The sequence below is a fragment of the Tachyglossus aculeatus genome, chromosome 26 (genome assembly GCF_015852505.1).
Source record: "Tachyglossus aculeatus isolate mTacAcu1 chromosome 26, mTacAcu1.pri, whole genome shotgun sequence".
NCBI lineage: Eukaryota > Metazoa > Chordata > Mammalia > Monotremata > Tachyglossidae > Tachyglossus > Tachyglossus aculeatus.
The window spans coordinates 11776161-11799268 of NC_052091.1; the positions used below are offsets into that span (position 1 = coordinate 11776161).

Sequence of the window (23108 nt, forward strand, 5' to 3'; positions counted from 1 at the left end):
TCCCATTTCCCTCCTACCGTTCCTCCAAATCCCTAGAGCCAGTTGTCTATGCTCGCTGTCTCAAATTCCTCTCCTCTAATCCTCTCCTTGACCCCCTCCACAGGAACAGACCTCTCAAAGGTCACAAATAATCTCCTTTTTGCCAAATCCAAATCTACTCCATCCTAATCCTCCTCTACTCTCAGCTGCCTTTGACACTGTTGACCACCCCCTTCTTCTGAAAACATTATCCAACTTAAGCTTCACTGACACTGTCCTCTCCTGGTTCTCCTCCTTTCTCTCTGGCCATGTATTCTCAGCCTCTCTGGCCACATATATTCAGCCTCTCTGGAAGGCTGTCTTCTGCCTCCCACCCACTAGCTGAGAGTCCCTCAAGTTTCACTTCTGAGTCTGCTTTTATTCTCCATCTACATCCACTCCCTTGGAGAACTCACTGGCTGCATGGCTTCAACTATCACCTCTATGCTAATGATTCCCAAATCTACCTCTCCATCCCTGATCCCTCTCCCTTTCTGCAGTCTCACATTTCCTCCTGCCTTCAAGGCATTGCTACTTGGATGTACTCCCCACCCATAAAGCATAACATGTGCAAAACAGAGCTCCTTTTCTTCCCACCCAAATCCTGTCCTTCCCCTGACTTTCCCACCACTATAGACAGCAGCACCATCCTTCCTGTGTCACAAGCCTGTAAACTTGGCTTTATCCTTTCCTCTCTCTCATTCAACCCATATATTCAATCCATCACTAAATTATGTCAGTTCAACCCTCACAGCATCACTAAAATCCCTTCTTTCCTCTCCATCCAAATGGCAACCACTTTAATCCAAGCACTTATCCTATGCCGCCTCCTTGCTGATCTCTCTGCCTCCTCTCTCTCCCAACTCCAGTCCGCACTTCACTCTGCTGCCTGGATCATTTTTCTCCAAAAACATTCAGTCTATGTTTCCCTACTCCTCAAAAACTTCCAGTGGCTGCCCATATACCTTCACACTAATTAGAAACAACTTACCATCGGCTTTAAAGCACTCCACCACCTTGCCCCATCCTATCTAACCTCGCTACTCTCCTGCTACAACCCAGTCCACACACTTTGCTCCTCTAATTCCAACCTACTTTCTGGTCTTCTATCTAGTCTATCTTGTCACTGATCTCTTGCTCCCATCCTGTTTCTGGCCTGGAATGCCCTTTCTGTTCATATCCGACAATTACTCACCCCAACTTCAAAGCCTTATTGAAGGCACATCTCCTCCAAGAGGTCTTCCCTGATTAAGCCCTCATTTCCTCTTTTCCCATTCCCTTCTACATTGCCCTGACTTGCTCTCTTTATTTCATCCCCCCATCCGGCCCCACAGCACTTATATCCATAGTTTATTTATGCATATTAATGCCTATCTCCTCCTCTAGACTGTAAGTTTGTTGTAGGCAGGGAATGTGTCAATTGTATCATTGTGTTATATTCTCCCAAGCACTTAGTGCAGTGCCCTGCACACAGTAAGTGCTCAATAAATACAATTGATTGATTGCTTTACCTGATTTAGTGTCGGCATAGCTGTGTGTGTGTGTGTGTGTGTGTGTGTGTGTGTGTGTGGCTTGTTCAAAAAAAAGACCAATGGTGGTGATATTCACCTATGACTGTGTGGGTGACATCTTGGGCACCCAGAAAGATTGTGCCTTGTTGTGTCATCCTATTTTAATGTTTGCAGTGCCTTATACCTTTTTCCCTTTTACCTTCCTGTCTCGCTCCTTACGAAGGTTTTGCTTAAAAAGAGCCCCTCTTTTCTTACTAGCAGGGTTCTATGCTGGTCTAGTTCTTACTGTTGATTCCCAGTTTTTAGCATTTTTTGTGGCCCCGTTTCACCTTGCCCTTTAATCATTTTGCCTGCCCGCCTGGCTTTCGGCACGTTGAGTTGACATTACTGATTTATATTAATGTCCATCTTCCTGCTCTAGACCATAAGCTCGTTCTGGGCAGGGATCGTGTCTACTCCCTCATGTTGTATTTTACTCTCCCAAGTGATTAGTACAGCGTTCAATAGATAAGGCAATCAATCGATGAGCTGGGGGGGAAGTAACAAAAGTGGAAATCTTGTAGCACAGCTGATCCCCTAGGAGAGGATTCATCCTCCCACACCTGCAATCCAAGCGACAGTGTGGGAGGACCAAACAGGCTTTGACTTTGGCTTCTTTATGTCTTGCGAGAAGACATAGAATAAATATTAGTGAGTCTAGTATTCAGTATGCAGGAATGATTGTCTGAGTGCGGTTGAGTAAAGCAAACAGAAGCCAGGCTGGATTTCTGCAGTTTGCCTGGTATTTATGCTCTGGATGTGTGCTGCTCAAGCCTGGAGCACTCCCCCACCACAGCTTTAGTCATAACTTATTCTGGAAAGCGGGACCACAAAGTATACAAGTTAATCATATGTTCAGCCAGAAAAATCTTCTCTGGTAATGGGGGAGACAGGGCTCCTTAGCCAGAGCACAAACCACATCTCTGCTTAGTCTGGAATCATTTTTGTTCCCCTTGTGACCATCTGACTGTGGAGAAGTGGTTGTGTAGAGAGAGAGAGAGAGAGAGAGAGAGCGCAAAGGCTTGAGGGTCAAGATACCAGGGTTCTCTCACCCAGGCTCTGCCACATCCCTGCTGTGTGACCTTAGGCAGCTCACTTAATTCCTCAGGGCCTCAGTTTCCTCATCTGTAAAATGGGCCCAAAGTACCCTTTCCCCCTCCCTCTTAGACTGGGAGACCCAATCAATCAATGGAGCTTGTTGAGCACTTACTGGAAGCAGAGCACTGTACTAAATGCTTGGGTGAGTACAATACAACAGAGTTGATGGACCCATTCCCTGCCCACAATGAGCTTAGAGTCTAGAGGACGAGCTTACAGTCTAGAGGGACTGTGGGAAAGGGCTGGGAGCCGGTGTGATTGCACTGTGTCTACCCCAGTGTGAGGTACAGAGTAAGTAGTATGGGAAGCAGCATGGCCTCATGGATAGAGCACAGGCCTGGAAGTCAAAAGGACCTGGGTTCTAACCCCAGCTCCACCATTTGTCGGCTGCATGATCTTGGGCAAGTCACTTCACTTTTCTCTGCCTCAGTTATGTCATCTGTAAAATGGGGATTAATGCTGTGAGCCCCATGTGGGACATGGACTGTGTCCAACTTGATTATTTTGTATCTACCCCAGTGCCTAGAACAGTGCTTGGCACACAGTAAGTGCTTAATAAATACCATCGCTATTATTCTAGTCTTGGCTTTGCCACTTATCTGCTAGGTGACCTTTGGTGAGTCACTTCACTTCTCTGGATCTTAATTCCCTCATGTGTAAAATGGGAATTAAGACTGTGAGCCCTATGTGGGACAGGGACTGTGTCCAACCTGATTATCTTATATCTATTCTAGTGCTTAGAACAGTCCTTGACATATAGCAAGTGCTTAACAAATACCATTATTATTATTATTATTAAGTGCTTAATGAATACCACAATTATTTTGATTATCACCTCCTCCTCCTTCCCAGAGCTCCTCCGGCACATGCCTCCAGGATTCGACATCGTGCACCCCATCCAAGTAGACGCCGGCGGCTCGTTTGTGTCCTACGACTTGTCTCCTCGCGTGTTGCACAAAAGGGACCTCTCGTCAAGGACCAGCTCCTCATCCTATTACGAGCTGCATTACAGAGGGCAGGACCTGCGGTTCAACCTGAGCGTCAACCAAGGGCTCCTAGCCCCAGGCTTCGTCAGGGAGCGGCGGCACGGTGGCCTCGCCCAGACCAGGATCCAGGCCTCCCTCCACGGCACCTGCCATCTCCTCGGAGAAGTGCGGACCCAGCAGTGGCGAGGTGGCTTAGCCGCCATCAGCACCTGCAGCGGCTTGGTGAGTTGTTCCCCTGAGCACCGGGGGCCAAGCTGTAGCCGGCTGATATCGAGCCCGGCATCGGCACATTCTAGGCTGCGGTTGGTACCCGGTCTTCCTCCCCATTAGACCTAGAAGCAGTGTGGCTTCTAGGACCTGGGAGTCAGATGGACCTGGGTTCTAATCCTGGCTCTGCCACTTGTCTGCTGGGTGGCTTTGGACAAGTCACTTCACTTCTCTGTGCTTCAGGTCCCTCATCTGTAAAATGAGGATTAGGACTGTGAGCCCCACGTGGAACAAGGACTGTGTCCAACCCTATTTGCTTGTATCTTCCCCCAGCGTTTAGGACAGTGCCTGACACATAGTAAATGCTTAGCAGATACTATAAAAAAAAAACAATAAAAAATGTGAGCCCCATGTGGGAAAGGGCCTGTGTCTGATCTGATCTGATCTGATCTGTGTCTGGTCTGGGTATCTGCCCCAGTGCTCAGCATAGGCTCTAGCACATAGTAAGCACCTACAAATACCACTATCATCATTATTATTATTGCTATTTCAGAATTTATAGTTTAACTTATTTACATTTGTATTAATATCTGTCACCCCTTCTAGACTGTAAGCTCATTGTGGGTAAAGAATGTGTCTGTTGTATTCTCCCAAACTCAGTACAGTGCTATACAAACAGTGCTCAATAAACACAGTTGACTGACTAGAAGGAGGTTCTTGGGAGAGTGGTTTGACACTAAGGGGTCATCAAAGAAGATTGTGGAATTTCCTTCTCGGGAGCTAAACTCTGACTAAGAATTTCTCAACTGTAGTAGTATTTACTGAGTGCCCATTTAGTATGATGCAGTGTACTTGGAGCTTGGGGCATACAGAATAAAAAATGACATGTTTCTTACATCCTAACAGAGTAGATTAGTGTAAAATATTGATAACTCAAGTGATCAAAATAAATAAGTAGTAGTAGTAGTAGTAGTAATATTACACACTCTCTGTTTGTAGAGCACTGTACTAGGCACCAGGAAAGAATACCCAGGTGGGAATTAGATTGGTCCCTTTCTCTTGAGAGGAGTACTGGTGAATAAATACTGAAACAGGTTTCTAAGGGAGGTTTTGTATTCTCCAACCTTGGAACTCTCTAAGGAAGGAATAGACAATTCCTCCTTTGTGCTGAATTGTGAGACTCATTTGCAGGGAGGCAGGAGGCTGGATCAGATGACCTCTCAAAGTCCTTTCCAGCTCTAGGACTCTGTTTAGGTAAAGATTTACTTGGTGGCAGGGGACTAGATTAGGTGTACTTATCATTCAACTAGTAATGTCATTTATTAAGGGCTTACTTGGCATGAAGCACTGCAACAAACCCAGGGAAAAACCCACAGGCATGATTTCAGACAACATTCCTGACCTACAGCGTGAGCTAGTGGTTTGAGAGTCAGGAAAACTGGGCTTTAATCTCAGCTCTGCCACTTGTTTGCTGTGTGTGATTTTGGCCAATTCACTCAACGTCCATTTCCTCATCTATAAAATGAGATGAAATACCTGTTTTCCCTCCCCAGTAGATGGTGAGCCCCATGTGGGGCAGGATGTATAAGCCTGATTATCCTGTAACTACCATAGTGCTTAGCACAGTGCTTGACATATAGTAATTGCTTAACAAAAACCAGTTATTACTATTATTGTTTCTATTAGGGAACTCCAAATCAAAGGAGGAGGCAGACAGACCCACAGGGAAAAGAATGATAGGACAAATCCAACTATCGAGAAACAGCATTAAAAATAACCTGTGCATTTCTTAGCTCCACAGCCTTCTTGGCATTTCTGCCTGGGTTGCCCTCTCCAGACGGTCACATTCTTTTTGCCTTTATGATCGATCAATCAATCAATCAATCAATCAGTAGTACTCAGTGAGTGCTTTCTGTGTGCAGACCTCTGTACCAAGCGCTTGGGAGAGTACAGTACAACAGGATTAATAATAACAACAATAATAATTGTGGTATTAAATGCTTACTATGTGTCAGGCACTGTACTAAGTGCAGAGGTAGATACAAGTCAACGGTTATAGTTGGCTTCCCTTTCTGTAAAGTACAGAGTGATTCCCAGACCCACCTGGTAGGGAAAATTCCTTTTCCCTGTTCACAGCAGTCAAAGTGAACTCATCTATACCCCAGACTAATGAACTGGGGATCTCAAATCAGCATTTTGCTTGTGGATGAGGGTGCGCGAGTTGGCAGAGGTTTGAGAGAGATAATACTATTTTACTTTCTTCTAGTATTACAAAAATCATCCAGTAGAATCAGTTCCTAAAAACAATATTGGCTTACATATCTTTTAAAATATACTTCCCTTATTTTAGATGGCTTTTCTAACATTCCCTGTCACATTTCCCCTGCCTCAATCTCTGTTCTCTTATAAACAGGAGGAGGTGAAAGCACAAAAATTTGAGTCTCAGCAGCTTTGGGAGAAAAGTCAATCAAAATGATGAAAAATCATGGGCAACTCCTTTATCATGAAGTGTTGAACTGAGCAGTATTGACCTTCCAATTACTTACATATCTCTGGGAGCCAGATGTTGTCGCTACTCAGGAGTTGGGTTGAGGGCTGAGGCTGGAGCTGGCTGAGGTGTTGCTTCTCTTCTTTAGAATGAGTGACTCACTGTGCAGACAAGACCTAGACAGATGGAGTCATTGCTTGAGGTGAATCTGTGTGGCCTAGAGAAAAAAAAAGGCATGGGGATGGGAGTCAAGAGACCTGGGTTCTAGTCCCGGATCTGCCACTTTCCAGCTGCATGACCTTGGGCAAGTCCCTTTACCACTCTGGGCATCCTCTTACTTCTCTGTAAAACAGGGATCACTCTCATGGGGTATGGAGACTAAGCCTGATTACCTAATGTCTGTTTCCCCCTCTAGACCATAAGCCCATTGTGAGCAGGGAATGTGGCTGTTCTATTGTTCTATTGTACTCTCTCAAGCACCTAGTATAGAGCTCTGCATATAGTGAGTGCTCAATAAATACAATTGACAGCCTTACTGATTTGTATCTCCCCACCAGTGTTCAGCCCAGTGCTTGGCACAGAGTAAATGCTTCTCTGATGCCTTTTGGAAACTCTAGGATGAGTCAGGTGGGTTTTAACTTTCAGAGCCTACCCGCGAGCCCAGCATTTTTTCACCATGAGGATCTTTTCAGTGGCACTCCTCAGGACTACTTACCTCCACCTCAGCCGAGATGAAGGATAATAACAGCGAGCCTATAGACTGGGCTTGATAATAATAATAATTATACCATTCACTAGGTAATAATAATAATTTGCAGACCAGGCTGCCATTTAGGAAGTTGGGCCATGTCATTTGAAAGCACAGTTGGGATAATAATAATAATAATAATAATGTTGGTATTTGTTAAGAGCTTACTATGTGCCAAACACTGTTTTAAGTGCTGGGGTAGATACAAGGTAATCAGGTTGTCCCACGTGGGGCTCACAGTCTCAATCCCTATTTTACAGATGAGGTTACTGAGGCCCAGAGAAGTGAAGTGACATGCCCAAAGTCACACAGCAGACAAGTGGCAGAGGCGGCATTAGAACCCACAACCTCTGACTCCCAAGCCCACGCTCTTTCCACTAAGCCACACTGCTTCTCTGGGATGTAACCATCTTGTCTGACATTGGAGACTTGGTGTAATATTGGGTTGATTCTATGTTGTTGAGAAGGTTTGCCCTGGCTGTTTGGGTTTTTCCTTTTTGCAGCTTCATTTGAACTGAGTGCTTTAAAGAAAACCACTTCCTCTAGATCACCTAGCACGAGTTTGGTTCCTTTCCCCTTCTCAGGCCTGGCCTGGACCTTGTGGCCCCCTGGCAAGCTGGTGACTGGGTGGCTTTGCTGGGCCCTCTCCCTGCATCGAAGGTGCTACCACGAAGCCTTGGTTTGGGCCGGAGCTGAGCCCAGCTAAAATAGGGAGCTTTGGGGTGCCTCTAGGCTTTCGGCGGAGATGCTTTCAGTTAGACTACCTCATCAATCAATCAATCAATCAATGGTATTTATTGAGCCCTTACTATGTGCAGATCGCTGCTCTAAGCACTTGGGAGAGTACAACACAACAGAATTAGCAGGCAGGTTCTCTGCCCAGGATGAACTTGCTTCATGTCAGTCAATCAGTAGTAAAAATAATAATAATAGTGGTATTCTAAGTGCTTACTATGTATCAGGCACTGTGCTAAGCACTGGGGTGGATACAGGCAAATTGGATTGGATACAGTCCCTGTCCCAAAGGGAGTTCACAGTCTTAATCCCCATTTTAGAGATGAGGTAACAGGCAAAGAGAAGTTAAGATCCTACAGCAGACAAGTGGCGGAGCCGGGATTAGAACCCAGGTCCTTCTGACTCCCAGGCCTGTGCTCTATCCACAAGGCCATGCTGCTTCTAGTAGTGAGTGTTTACTCTGGCATAGCACCTGGGGGAGAATGATAGAGTTAGTAGACCCAATCCCTGTCCTCAAGGAGTTTACAGACCAGTGGGGGAAACAGTCACTAAAATCCTTCATAAGACTGAGCCGTAGTAGAGGGAATCAAGTTTGGTTGGAATCTATCAGTGGTACCTACTGAGCGCTTACTGTGTGCAGAACACTTTTCAAAGCACTTGGGAGAGTACAATATAGTAGAGTTGGTGGACACAATCCCTGTCCTCAAGGAATCCTGTCCGATTCAGTTTCCTCAGCTATAACATGGGGATCAAATCCTACTCCCTTCTACTTAGACTGGGAGCCCTATGCGGGACAGGGACTATATACAATCTAATTCACCTTTATCTACCCCAGTGCTTAGAACAGTTTTTGACACATAGTGAGCAATTAACAGATATCATTTTTTTTAAACAATGGTAGGCATCCTCAGAGCAGAGTTCAGGGGTGATTATCCCTGGGAAATGTTTGCTGTGGCTGCTGTGGTAATCCTACTCGCTGCTCCTCATGGTTCATCTTTCTTTGCAGCTTCAAGTGGGATGCTAATGAGAAGAAGAGAGGAAGGGAAGGAATCAATCAGTGATATTTATTGAATACTTATGGGGTGCAGAGCTCTCTACACTAAGTGGTTGGGAGAATATGATATAGGAGAGTTGGGAGATATGTTTCCTACCGAAAGTGAGTTTACAGTCTAGAGGGGGAGATAGGTATTAATATCAATAAATAATTTACGGATATGTACATAACTGCTGTGGAGCTGAGGGTAGGGTGAATTTCAAGTGCTCAAAGGGTACAGATCCAAGTGCAGAGATGATGAAGAAGGGAAAGGGAGTTGAAGAAAAGAGGGCTTGTTCGGGGAAAGAAGGGAAGGGAGAGGAAGAGAAGAGAAGAAGAGAGGGAAGGGAGGAGAAGACGGGGGAGGGAGGGAGGGGATTCATTCAGTCAGTCATATTTATTGAGCACTTACCATGTGCAGATCATTGTACTAAGTGCTTGGGAGAGTATAATATAACAGCAAACAGACACATTCTTTGCCCCTGATGAGCTTATGAGAAGGGAGGAAAGAAAGGGAGAGGAAGAGAGGGGAAAGGAGGAGGATGGGGAAAGGAAGGTAGGAGAAGAGGGGAAGGAGGGAAAGGGAGAGGGGAAGGAATGGAGGAAGAGATGGGGAGGAAGAGAGGGGAGGGAGGGAGAGGGATAAAAGGAGAGGAAAGGAAGAGGAGAAGGGGAGGAAGAGAGGGGAGGGGAGGAGGAGAGAGGGAGGAAGGAAGGGAGGAAAAAAGGAAGAGGAAGGGAGGAGAAGAGGTGGGAGGAAGGAAGGGAGAGGATGAGAGGGGAAGGAAGAGAGAAGGAGAAGAAGAGAGTCCACAGAAATCTCAAAAGGCAACCAGCACCAGCAAGAGTGAATGAGGAAGTAAAGATTCTGGGCAGAGTTCTCAAGAAGGGAATGAGTGCTGAAAGGGAATCCCAGCTTCAGAGTCCTGGGGTGGGCAAGAGTGGGGCAGGGAGTGAGAAAGGGAAGGTCACTCAGCTTATTTGAGGGGAACTAGGAGCTAGTTGTTTGAGAGAAATCCTGCTGGTGGTGAGAGGAGGGCAGGGGAGAGAGGAGGTGAGGGGAAGAGAAAGGAAATATTTTTTCTGAGTTGTGGAGTGACTGGTTCTGCTCCCATGGTTCAGGTCACTCTGCTTCCTCTTCTACCTCAGCTAATAGCCTTGGGAGAGCCTCTCTAACTCTGGGGAAAGCCAGCCACATTCACAGAAGCACAAAGACACCACAGGCTTCTAGGAGACCAGGGGGGTACAAGTGTGGGTGAGCAGACTTGAGAGCTTGTAATAGTGCCACCCTGGGTGGATGATCTGGGGCTCCTGCCAGCTCACTACCCCGGGTTTCTGGCCTGGACAGACCAGAAAGTGGGTAGGGCAGAATGGAGTTGCCCGCGGCATCACTGTGGTCCATTGGCCTTGCTGTCGGGCAGCCATGCCCAGAGGAGAGGTATGACTGGAGGTGAATATAGCCATTCCATTATGGCAGTGGCTGCTCAGGTTCTTCTTTCTGTCTCAACTGGACATGGGTGGAGGGGAGAAAATCTGCATGGGTGATGTTTTGGCTCTTTTGGGATCAGGGGCCCTTGGCTAAGGCAGGCTTTCTGGGAAGAATATAATAATCCTGGGTAGGGGGAAGAAGTTTGTGGGCTGCCATATCCGGGGGTGCCCATTGGGGTTCCAACTCCTGCTCCAGGGGAGAAATTCCAGAGACAAGGTCAGTACTGCTGTGGACAAGAGAGAATCAGGGCCGGAAGTGAAACAGAAAATTTAACTGGAACTCTGTTGCTACCACTCTTCCTCACCCCCACCACTCTGGAGAACAGTGACCATAATAATAATAATTGTGGTATTTGTTAAGCGCTTCCAGTGTGTCAGGCACTGTACTAAGCACTGGGGTGGATACAAGCAAATTGTATTGGACACAGTCCTTGTCCCACATGGGGCTCACAGTCCCATTCCCCATTTGGCAGATGAGGTAACCGAGGCCAAGAGAAGTGAAGTGATTTGCCCAAGGTCACTCAACAGACAAGTGGCAGAGCCAGGATTAGAACCCATGACCCCTTCTAACTCCCAGGCCCAGGCTGTATCTACTATGCCATCCTGCTTCTCTTATGATGGGGGTATATGGGCTTGGCTCCTCCACCTGGTGCCATCCTGGAATGGCTGTTCCAGATCTTTTTCTTACTCTGGACTGAGTCCCAGCAGGTTCCAGCTTGCTGCCAAACCGAGGGGTCAATCTAAGTGGACTTCATTCAGGAAGTTGGCATCTTCCTCAATCTCAGTTCTCTTTCTCTTGGAAAGGGAACGATCCTCCCTCCCAGTGTGGGCTCAGAGCACCAGGAATTTTGGGACCTCTTCAGGGGCTTGAGGGGGCTGGATCCACTCCGGATGGGAGGCTAGCAGTGCAATCATCAGGGGGCTGGTGACAGATGGATGTTCAAAAGTGCCCGCCCTTCAGCCCTCCTGGGGAAGAGGGGCCTGTGTGAACAGGGACCTAGGAGAGGAACGATTTCATTCTCGCCAGTGAAATACTCACTTTGGCCCTGGAGCAACTAGTTTAATAAATAACTCTAAGGATGGCTAAGTAAGTTATTATCCTTAGAATGGCCTCAAGCTCAGAGTCTCTCCACAGCTGGATTCCTCCCTCACTTGGTGGGACTGGAAAGGCAGCTTCTATGAGGAATAATAACTATTAATAACCACCCAGCTCTTCTCAGGGGAGTGGAAATAATAAACAAACTAATGCTGGGAAAATCCCTTTCAATCACTTAGCAAGAAAATGCAAGAAATCATCTAATGGGAGCAGAGAGAAATGGAAACATGAAAGACAGTGCAGTTTTTTGTTTGATCCTAAGAAAAGGATGATTTTTCCTGCTGCTTAAGAAATTAATCCTTTTTACCATGATTTTCTTTATCTAATTCCATATTCAAACTCAGTTGCTTCTACAGTCCGACCAAAGAGAGTTAAATACAGTGAATCGCAAATCAAAATTTAAGACAAGCTAGAAGATTTTCCTGTCCTGCTCCTGTTCTGTTTCTTGAACTATTGATAGTGAAGAGGTGGAAAGAGTTGCAGTCTGGAAAAGTAGGCAGATTCCATGGACTGGCCCTCACTTTTCACTACTCAGATCTCTGAAGTAACCAGTAGGTCTGACAGAGGAAAAATCCTTGTCCCCTTTGCCAATATCATGGCATAGTGGAGCAGCATGGCCTGTACTGGAGACAGCACAGGGCTGGGAGTCAGAGGGTTATTCCAGCGCTTAGGAGAGTGCTTGGCACATAGTAAGTGCTTAACAAATACCATTACTATTATTATTAATAATAATTATGATCATACAGCTATATATTTCACGCTCAGTGGTGTCTTTTTCAAACATTTAAGGAGATATATTTTATACATAATACATTATACTGCATATTAATAATTATATGTAATACATAAATTTATATAATACATTATATTATATATTAATAATTATATAACATACATTTATATAATACATTTTATATAAATTAAAATTATATGTCCTTAATATTATGTCTATATCTATATATGTATATAGATACAGATATATGGTCCAGAACGGCCATTCCAGGGTGGCACCGGGGTGATTCCAAGCCCACATTCCCTTGCATGGTCCCCCCCACTCCCTGACTCCAGAGTGGTGGGGCTAGGGGTGGGGTGGTAGGAACCACTGGAGTTCCAGTTATATTTTCTTTATTCACTTCCATCTCTGATGCCCTCCTTGTCCAGAGCCTCCCTGATGTCATCTCTAGAATTCCTGCTGCTGGAGCAGAAGTTCGGTCCCCCGTGACACCCCAGGATATGACAGGCTACAAAGGACAGATATGTCCTTCGTATTCAAAAAAGACAGCATTGACGGTGAAATTCACCCATGAGGGCATATGTGGCTGAAAAGACCAATGAAGGGCCCTCCGTCCCAGCCCCCTTGTGCACCCAAAAAGGTTGTTCCATGTTATGTTGGCCTGCTTAATGTTTGCAGTGCCTGGCACTGTTTTCTCTTTTGCCTCCTTTTCTTATTTTTTTTTAACAGTATTTGTCAAGCACTTACTGTTAAGCACTGTTCTAAGCCCTGGGGGAGAGACAACTTAATCAGGTTGGACACTATCTCTGTTCTACATGGAGCTCACAGTCTAAGTACGAAAGTAGGTATTGAATCCCCATTTTGCAGATGAGGAAACTGAGGCATAAAGAAGTTAAGTAACTTGCCCAAGGTCACAGAACAGGAACGTAGCAAAGCCGGGATTAGAACCAGTTCCCCCAACTCCCAGTCCTGGGCTCATTACAATAGGTCTCACTGCTCCTTTTATAGTATTAGTTAAGTGCTTACTATGTGCCAGACATTGTACAAAGCGCTATACTAAGCTCTAGGGTAGATACAAGCACATTGGGCTGGACATATTCATTCATTCATTCAGTTGTATTTATTGAGTGCTTACTGTATGCACAGCTTTGTACTGAGCACTTGGGAAAGTATAATATAAAAATAAACAGACATAGTCCATGTCCCATATGGGACTCACAGTCCCAATCCCCATTTCCCACCTTTAAGAAGCTTTTGCTAGAAAGAAACACTGCTTTCTTGGGGGCAGTGTGCCATGCTGATCTGTCTTCACCATTGATGGCCTGACACCAGGACGCAGAAGCAGCATTAGAACCCAGGCCTCCCAGTTCCCAGAGCCGGGTTCTTTCCCCTGAACAACAACAGGGTTGGAAAGTAAAACCTTTGAGGAATCGGGTTATTTAAAGTGGGGAATAGAGGGCAGAGAAACTATTTGCCAACCAGCCTAGAAAAAGGCTCTGAAACAGAAAATGCTGACCAGCTCAGCCTCTGCTGATGACAGAATAAGAGCATAGTGGTTTGAACTGCAGCAAGAGGGATTGAGGTTTTATCTAAGGAAGGCTGGGGGAGTGGGATTCCCCGTACCATCTCTGTAGGTCTCTAAAAACAGGAGAACTGCTCATCTGGTTGGCATAGTTTGGGTGAGGTCCTTCGTCAATCAATGAGTCATATTTCTTGAGCGCTTACTGTGTGCAGTACTCTGTACTAAGCACTTGGGAGAGTACAGTAGAACAGAGTTGGTAGACACATTCCCTGTCTACTTCAAATTTATCGTCTAAAAAAGTATGTGAGAGCTTGACTCTCAAAAAATTATATCCTCTACTAATTCTGTTGTATTGTACTATCCCAAGTGCTTAATACAGTGCTCTGCACATAGAAAGTACTTAATAAAAATACCAATGATTGAAAATATTCCTTCAGCGAAGGGGTCATATGTCTGCGCCCATGGTTTTCATGTGGACACCCATTCCAGAAACTCCCCTGAAAGGCCCTCATTGGCCTATACAAGTTAGTTCTTTGTTAGAAAGTGGGGAAGCCCCCCACTGGAAACAGGGCCTGCTTCAGAGAAAAAATGGGTGAAGTAGGAGAGGGGCACCGTTGGAGAAGTGGCTGGCGGGAGGGCAGCATGAAAAATGAGAAAGCCCCCAGACTCTGCCCGAACCCTGTGTGAACAGGGAGCCAGGAGGGAAACAGCCCTAGAGCAAGGTTGCGGAAATCAGGGGTCTGCCCTTCCCTGACAACCCCCCCCCCCCCCCCCGCCACCTCCCCCGGCCCCCCAGGAGAATCCCGGTAGGTTTGGCGATTTGAGTGGTCTTCTGGATGACATCATTATGTTATGCTGTTTGATGCATCGTAAAGATATGATGTCATATGGAATGCGGGCACGGGGTGTGTGGGGGGGGGATTTTTCTTGGCCTCAGGGTAGCCAGATGTCTGAAGCCGCCCCAATGCAAGATTATGTTAAGCCACGTTGGATGATTTGGGGTATGAATGTGGTTAACTCATTTTGAAGAGGCAGTGTAGACTTGGCCTTTATGTTGCTGAAGGGAATTATTTGTGCGGGAGGGGTGGGGGAAGAGGCGTGGGACTGAGCTGGGAAAGAGAAGCAGAGCTAAGAGGGGAGCCCAGAGAACCTGCTGACCATTTGAAAACGCAGTAAAGGATGTCAGGCTTTCCCCCCACCCCTCACCCCGCTATCCCAGAGAACCAGATCCAGCATCCAGCTGGACTGCGAGTCCCAAGGACCCTCCGGGGCAGAGAGGAAACCCCAAAATGCTCAGGAGTGAGTGGCTTGTGAAGCAGGAAGGAGGGGGGAATTCTGCTTCTGAAACTATGCCCTGAGAAGAAAAGGAGATTCTAGTCACCGGGCTGGTTGGGGGCCAGTGTTAATCTCCACCCATCGGCAAGCGGGAATGTCAAAGGAGGAAAATTATAAGCCCAAAGCATAATTAGTAGAGCCAAGAACGAGGGAGTTTCATGGAGCCGGGCGCCAAGACAATCCGCTCTTCTTCTTCTCCTGGATCAGATTTCAGGGGACTCCATTAGGATCTCACAGAGCCTGCCTGAGGGCGGCACTGGGAAAGGGGGTGTGAGGAAGGGGGAGGGGGAGTCCAGCTCTGTAACAAAGGGACCAGCCCTGCCCTTTGACTGGTGGCCTCTGCCCACTCTCAGTCCATCTGAAAACCCCTTCTTTCCATCCAGCCCTGGGCACTGAGTCAGATATTTTGAATGTGGCATTCTGGACCAAGGGTATGTAGGCAGAGCCCAGCTGGAAGATTTGCAGTTATCTAGGGAGTTCGGGCAAACACAAGTTTGATGTATTTTTTTTTCCACTAAGGAGCCTCTTTGAGAAAGGAAAGCAATTCTCACTCCGCAACACCGGTTTGGCCAAAGTTTTCCAAGCACTTCCCCAAACAGTGGCCTGAGATATCCAGATGATCAAGGCCACATTATATCCAAAGCCTTATTGAAGGCACACCCCCTCCAAGAGGCCTTCCCTGACTAAGCCCCCTTTTCTTTTTCTCCCACCCCCTTCTGCATCTTCCTGACTTTTTCCCTTTATTAATCCCCCTCCCAACCCCACAGCACTTATGTACATATCTGTAAGTCATTTATTTATATTGATGGCTGTCTCCTCCTATAGAGTGTAAGCTTACTGTGGGCAGGGAATGTGTCTGTTTATTGTTATATCTTACTCGCCCAAGCACTTAATACAGTACTGTACACACAGTAAGCGCTCAGTATATATGATTGATTGAATGAATATATAGTTGGGGGCTTGAATAATCAATCCATCAATGATATTTATTGAACATTTTCCTTGTGCAGAACACGGAACTAAGCATTGGGGACACCTTAATAGAGAAAGTAAACACAGTCCTTTCCCTCAAGGAGCTTATAGTCTTGCCATCTTTAGCTTTCTAATTACTATCTTTCATCTCAAGGAGCTTACAATCTAGGGGGTAGATGCCTGGATAATTTATTAAAAATCCCCCATTTCCCACATTCCATATGGCATCATCTCTTTCCGATGCACCCAAACAGCACAATATAATGATGTCATTCAGAAGACCGCTCAAATCTCTGAACCTACAGTGTTTCTTCTGGAGTAGGGAAGACCCTTGCACTTACTGATTGCAACAACAGGCATTGAGTAGCCTTGGCTCAACTCCTCACAGGAAGATGACACAGTCTTTGCTGCTGGTTGCCGACTGCTAGGGCCTCCTGCCTACCCCGAAATCTGGACTGGGGTCCCAGCCTCCTCACTGTGCTTCGACAATCAAGCAGTGGCAGGGAGAATGATGGGAGTACCCAGGGCTTTTTTTAAAATGGTATTTGTTAAGCACTTACTATATGCCAGGCACTGTACTAAGCGCTGGGGTAGATTCAAGGTCATCAGATTGGACGCAGTCCCTGTCCCGCATAGGGCTCACAGTCTAAGTGGGAGGGAGAAGAGGTATTGAATCTCGATTTTACCTGTCGAGGAAACTGAGGCACAGATAAACTAAATTACTTGCCCAAGATCATGCAGCAGGCAAGTGGCAGAGCTGGGATTATAACCTAGATCTTCTGACTCCCAGGCCATATTACTTCTCCCTTTTGATCAGTCCCTTGATGGACACCTTGAAACCAGAAATGTGGTGGGGATAGAGGTGGTGGGGGCTTAGGAGGGGAGGAGAGGACAGGGAAAAAAGGTAAAATGTGTTCTCAGAAACTGAACGTGAGCGGCAAAAAATTTCAGGACTGTCCCACTTCAAAAAGGACAACAGACCACTTTACTTTCAATATAGGGAAATAGTCACCACCCTGCTTTTTTTCTGAAAAGCCATGAACTCCTTTTCTATTTTGACACTGAGGCCTCAATATGTAATCCCTACTCTCTCTTCACCCCTAGAAAGGTGTGTTTCGACTGTCGCAGGAAGACTATTTCATCGAGCCTTTGGATGTGAGGGAACCCGAAGCTGGGACGGCCCTCCCTCACGTGATCTATAAGCGACAGGCACCCGAACACCGGGAGGACTTGAGAGCACATTCCAGTGTAGGGAGAGAAAACAAGCCTCCCGATGTCCTGAGAACTTGTGGAGTCGAAGGTAATTTTCTTTTCATTTCTTTTTGAAGCAGCGAGGTCTAGCGAGCCTGGGAGTCATGGGACCTAATCCCAGCTCTGCCACTTGCTTGCTGCGTGACCTCGGACAAGTCACAACTTCTCTGAGCCACAGTAACCTCGTCTGTAAAATGGGGATTCAGAGTGTGAGCCCCATGTGGGACAAGGACTGTGTCCAACATGGTTACTTTGTATCTACCCTAGTGCTTAGAACATAGTAAGCGCTTAACGAATACTTAACAAAAAAATTGTCACTCTTCTTTATGCCTTAATTTCCTCATCTGTAAAATGGAGATTAAATCGCTGCTCTCCCTCCTTCTTTGTCTGAGAGCTATATGTAGGACAAGGCCCCTGCTGGATCTGGTTACCTTGTGACTGCTCGAGCACTTAGTACACTGCTTGGCACATGCCAAACACTTCACAAATACCACAACTATCATTTTCTGTGGTGCCATGGGGGAGGTGTGTTTTCTGAACGTTTTGTCTGGGAGCTGTTCACAATGAGCCAAATCCTACCCCATTTTCCATTCATTCAATAATATTTATTGAGCGTTCACTGTGTGCAAAGCACCTTACTAAGCGCTTGGGAGAGTACAATAGAACAATGAACTGACACACTCCCTGCCCACAAGGAGCCACTTTTGTTTTTTACTTCTGAAATTCCCAGCTCTTATAATCCTGGCCCTCACTTCCACTCAGCCTTTTTCATTTGGCTCCAAAGAGGCCAGGAAAACCGCAAAAAAATAGACCATCTGATAGTGTCCTAGTGGATGCCAAGCTTCCAGGCTAAGCCAGTTACCTCTGCGAGTTGGATCTAGTTTGTGAATCCTTCAGTCGACCTCCAGGCTCTTTTCCTCTACTGTCTGTTTTGTCTGTCTGTCCGTCTTCCCACCTGCTTTTGATTCTGACAGCCGCCCCTTCCAATTACCGTTGCTAGGAACCTGAAGATGTTAGACTAGTTCAATAGACGTTCCTGGAACCAATGCCGGCAAAGCCACAGTCTCTCCTGGAATCACCCTTTGTCTGAACTGGAAAAGCTCCAGTTTTTTTGGCCCCAGCTGTGCTGTGAGGAACAGGAGCAGTCTCGATCATTCTGGCTTCCCTTTCCTCTCCCCGTCTCCCCCCCACCCGACTCAATTATGGTATTTATTAAAAGCTTATTAAGTGTGAAGCACTGTGTTAAGCGCTGGGGTTAAGAAAAGATAATCAGACACAGTCCCTATCCCACATAGGGTTCACCATCTAAAAGGAAAGGAGAACATATAAGGAAGCTGAGGCACAGAAAGGTTAGTGACTTACCCAAGGTCACACAACAGGTCAGGGGCAGAGAAGGATTAGAACCCAGGTCTTGGGACTCCCAGACCCACACTTTTTCCACTTAGACCTCGCTGCCTCTAGTGAACATTGTGAGCAGTGAATGTAACTGTTTATTGTTGTATTATACTCTCCCAAGTGCTTAGTACAGTGCTCTGCACACAGTAAGTGCTCAATAAATACGATTGAATGAATGAATGAATTAACGTGACACATAGTAGTAATAGTATTTATTACCAGACTAAGCCCTGGGAGAGCATAACCAGGTAGGAATTAGACATGTTCCCTGTCCCCTGCGGGGGCTTGCAAGCTAAGAGTTTAAGTGGGGAGGAGGAATTGGAGATAGACATCTCAGGAATGATGAAACATCAAAACACAAACAAATAGACAAAATAGGCTGAAAATGTCGACGGCCATGGAGGAGTCTGGAAGCACAATTGTCTAACTAATTACATGTGTCCCCTTCCCCCGAGCAGCCTTATTGAAGGTACATCTCCTCCAAGAGGCCTTCCCTGACTAACCCCTCATTTCCTCTTCTCCCAACCCCTTCTACATCCCCCTTGCATTTGGATTTGTGCCCTTTATTCTCTCCTCCCTCAGCCCCGTAGCACTGATAAATTCGTAATACATTTCTTCATGTTAATGTCCGTCCCCCCACTCCAAACTGTCAGTTCTTTGTGGGCAGGGAAACTGTCTACCACTCTGTTCTACTGTACTCTCCCAAGTCCTCTGAGCATAGTAAAGGCTCAGTAAATATGATTGATTTCTTGAGCTTGCGGGACTAGTTTTTGTCCCGGCTCACCGCGTGTGGAACATGCTGGGAGTGGAGACCCTCAGAGGCAGGAAGGCAGGGGCAAGTTACACAGTGCTTATCCGCTTGGCTCAACTGCTATTTATCTTCCAGGCAGAGGCTTCCCAGATGGTATCAGGAGCTTTAGTTTATTTTACAACAAAAGGGTAAAAGTTTCAGATTGCTCAAGAGTAGCTCAGTCTCTGTACACAAGTCAGTGTGGGTTATCAGTAACACGATGCATTTAGCTCCTCTAATTCCACAAAGGCCCTGCCTTTAGGCCAGATAGTAGCCTATCTGGCAGCTTCCTGAAAGAAGCCAGTAAATGCCTGAGGCTCATGGCTAAATCCCAAATGACCAGATGGGAACAAATGATTCAGTTTATTAAAGGCCCTCCTTTAGTTTCTTCTTTCATTCATTCATTGATTCGTTCACATTTATTGAGTGCTTACTTTGTGTCGAGCTTGTACTAAGCACTTGGGAGAGTACAATACAATAGTAAAAAACATCCTCAAATCCAACTGACAATTACCCTCCCCCCTTCAAGGCCTTACTGAAGGCACATCTCCACCATGAGGCCTTTCCAGACTAAGCCCCTCCTTTCCTCTTCTCTCACTCCAACCTGATTACCTTGTATCTATCCTAGAGCTTAGAGCGGTGCCTGGTACTTAGAGTATAACAAATACCACTAAAAAAAATAACATTCTAGAGAACAATTTCCAGAAGTCTGCTGATCCTAGGCTGCATTACTGGGGGGACCCCTGATCATCTCCACCACTTTGGAGTTGTGATGTTCCCTGTGGACACAGGAGCCACTTTCAAATCACAGCATTCGGTGGCAGGAGCTGGGGTGCCGGAAGCTGGGAGTCAAAACTAAAAACTCCACATGTAAAGGCGCCTTGTTGACACATCCATCCCGTACAGGGGAAGACCAGCTGAAAATCTGAGTGGCCTAGGACCGGACAAATGGCCACTATTCCAACTGCATGCAGCATCAGTCAAGGTGGGCTGCTTCCACACTTCCCAGCATCCTCTGCATCTCCCTTACTGTATGGTACTATCCGTCCTTTGTGCTTCTCTGTATTTTTGCAACTTTAAAACCCTTAACGCAATGAAGGTGTGAAGCTTTCTGCCAGAGATGGATTCTATATTATAGGAATTTGCCTTGAAAAATCAGCCATGGTAGTGTCTTTGACCCATCTCTCCATTGCCCCGCTGAGCCCCCATTCATTCCCATTGAGTCCACAGTTACTAATACCAACTGCCATTTTCCCACAGTTTGAAGTTCTTCAATACCCAACCCCTGGGTTAGATGAGAAATGGAGAAGCAGTGTGCCTAGTGGATAAAGCACCTGGCTTTTAATCCTGGTTCTGCCACTAGTAATAATTAATAATTATTAATTAATAATAAATAATAATAATAATTATGGTATTTGTTAGTGCTCACTATGTGCCAGGCACTGTACAAGCGCTGGGGTGGATATGAGCGCTGGGGTGGATATGGTGGATATGGGTTGGATGCGGTCCCTGTCGTACCTGGGGCTCACCATCTTAATCCCCATTTTTCACATGAACTAATTGAGGCACAGCAAAATTAAGTGACTTACCCAAGGTCACGCAGCAGACAAATGGCAGAGCCATTGTTAGGACCCAGGTCAACAACTCTATGCACTGTCTGCTGTGGACCTTGAGCAAGTCATTTCACTTCTCTGTCCTTCAGTTACCTCTTCTGTTAAGTGGGGATTAAGAGCATGAACCTGTGTGGGACATGGACTTTGTCCAACCTGATTAATTTGGAGCTACCCTAGCATATAGAACAATGCCTAGCACGTGTAAATGCTTAACAAATACCACAAGAAAAAAAAGTGACTGTTCTCTGAAACCTGGGCAGGAAGAGATACCTTCTTCCCACTCCCCATTGCCAAAAGGCTCCCGTCCTGGTGAAACCAAACCTTTTCCCTTCTGAATTCCACAGAATCTCAAGAAAACCTGGAGAAATCGGAAAAGCGGAGGGAGCGGTGGGAACAGAAGCAGCAGAGGAAGCGACGCATTAGGCAGCGCTCTATCAGCAAAGAAAAGTGGGTGGAAACCTTGGTGGTGGCAGACCAGAAGATGGTCGAGTACCATGGCCCCGAGCACATAGAGAACTATGTGCTGACCGTCATGAACATGGTAAGTGCCGGGCACCCGTGGGTGGGGCCTTTGCTCTGTGACCCCTGGAGGCTGCTGGGAAGGTCATTCATTCCCAGGCTTATCTGTCCTCTCCCCAGCAACTGTCTCCGAGCTGGATCAAAGTGACATCCTTCCCTCTGCAGAGCTGCCTTCTCTAGGCTTGCAAGGCAGGCCTCCCCAGGGTGCCCTCTGCCCTCCTACCTTCTGTTAGAGTCTTTTGGTAGCATCACCCAGAATGGGTGTTGGAATTCCCATCTCTCTCTCTCTTTCTCACATCCACACTCACCCACACACACTGGACTCTTTTCACACTCAACTCTTTCCTCAAACACACACACACACACACACACACACACACTTGACTCTCACATACAGTCAACTCTCCTTAAACATATGTACACAGCTCTTTCCTCAAACACACGACCCACTCAATTCTTTGCTCACACACACTCAACTCTGTCTCCAAACATACACATTCACATACAACTCTTTCCTCAAACACATACACTCGACTCTTTCCTCAAGCACATAAGCACAACTCTTTCTCAAACACAAGGCACACCCAATTCTTTCCTCATACACACTCAACTCTTTCCTCAAAAAACTCTTAACTCTTTCATCAGACACACGCTTAACTCTTTCTACAAGCAGACACATGCTCAACCCTTTCCTCAAACACACACACACACACACACTCACTGTCACACTATCTAGCCCCATACTGGCAAATCACTTTGTCCCTCTCCCTGTCCCTCTTTCTCTCACTTCGGCAATCATGAGATTTACCCTTCATCTGTGTCAGGGAGGTCTTCTGTGAAGAGGAGCCCAGTGAATTACTGTGTGGAGAGAACTGTGGAATTTCTGGAGGAAAGGTACTTTCAGGCCAATATGTCCAATGAGCTTTTGGATCTACCTGCTCTGCGTCATTTGACAGTGACAACAGTAGAGCGAGCTTTCATCCTCCAACATGAAGGGTACAAGTCAGCCTGCCTCGGCCTAGCTCCAGCCAGCATGCCAGGAAAATTCCCAGGAAGTCAAGGCCACTGGGTAGGGCTTCTGGGATGTGGGTCTCTGGGGATTGGCAATAGCATAAAGAGGGGAAACAAGGAGCCAGATGGAAGTGCCGTCACTGCTTTCTCCCCTCTTCCCTGGAAGAATTTCAAAAGTACAACTGGCCATCTGGCAAATGCCCAAATGCCTCCTGGGGTAGCCCAGTCCCAATGGAGGAAAGGACCAAAAGTTGCTATTTGAGGAAAAGAGGAAAACCTGTTTGAATCTTTGTAAAAGGACCAAAAAGGGCCTCAACCAGGCCTCTGGATTGAATGGGTCCTCTCCCATTCCAATCATGGTGGAGGCCTGCCAAAAGGAGCATGGTCTAATGGATAAAGCACACGCCTGGGGGTCAGAAGGACCTGGGTTCTAATCCCAGCTCCACCACTTGTCTGCTGTGTAACCTTGGGCACGTTACTTATCTTCTCTGTGTCTCAGTTCCCTGTCCATAAGATGGGG

The 23108-nt window shown here is 46.4% G+C and overlaps 1 protein-coding gene across 1 annotated transcript in view; it reads left to right on the forward strand.

Moving 5' to 3' along the window:
• The first annotated feature begins 3532 nt into the window (after positions 1-3532).
• The window catches only part of ADAMTS7 (ADAM metallopeptidase with thrombospondin type 1 motif 7), a 112245-nt gene continuing 92669 nt past the window's right edge, over positions 3533-23108 (forward strand). Inside the window, exons 1-3 of the mRNA XM_038767000.1 lie at positions 3533-3874; positions 17114-17309; positions 21403-21599. Of these exons, the coding sequence (XP_038622928.1) occupies positions 3533-3874; positions 17114-17309; positions 21403-21599 (735 nt within the window). The remainder of the gene's footprint in view (positions 3875-17113; positions 17310-21402; positions 21600-23108) is intronic.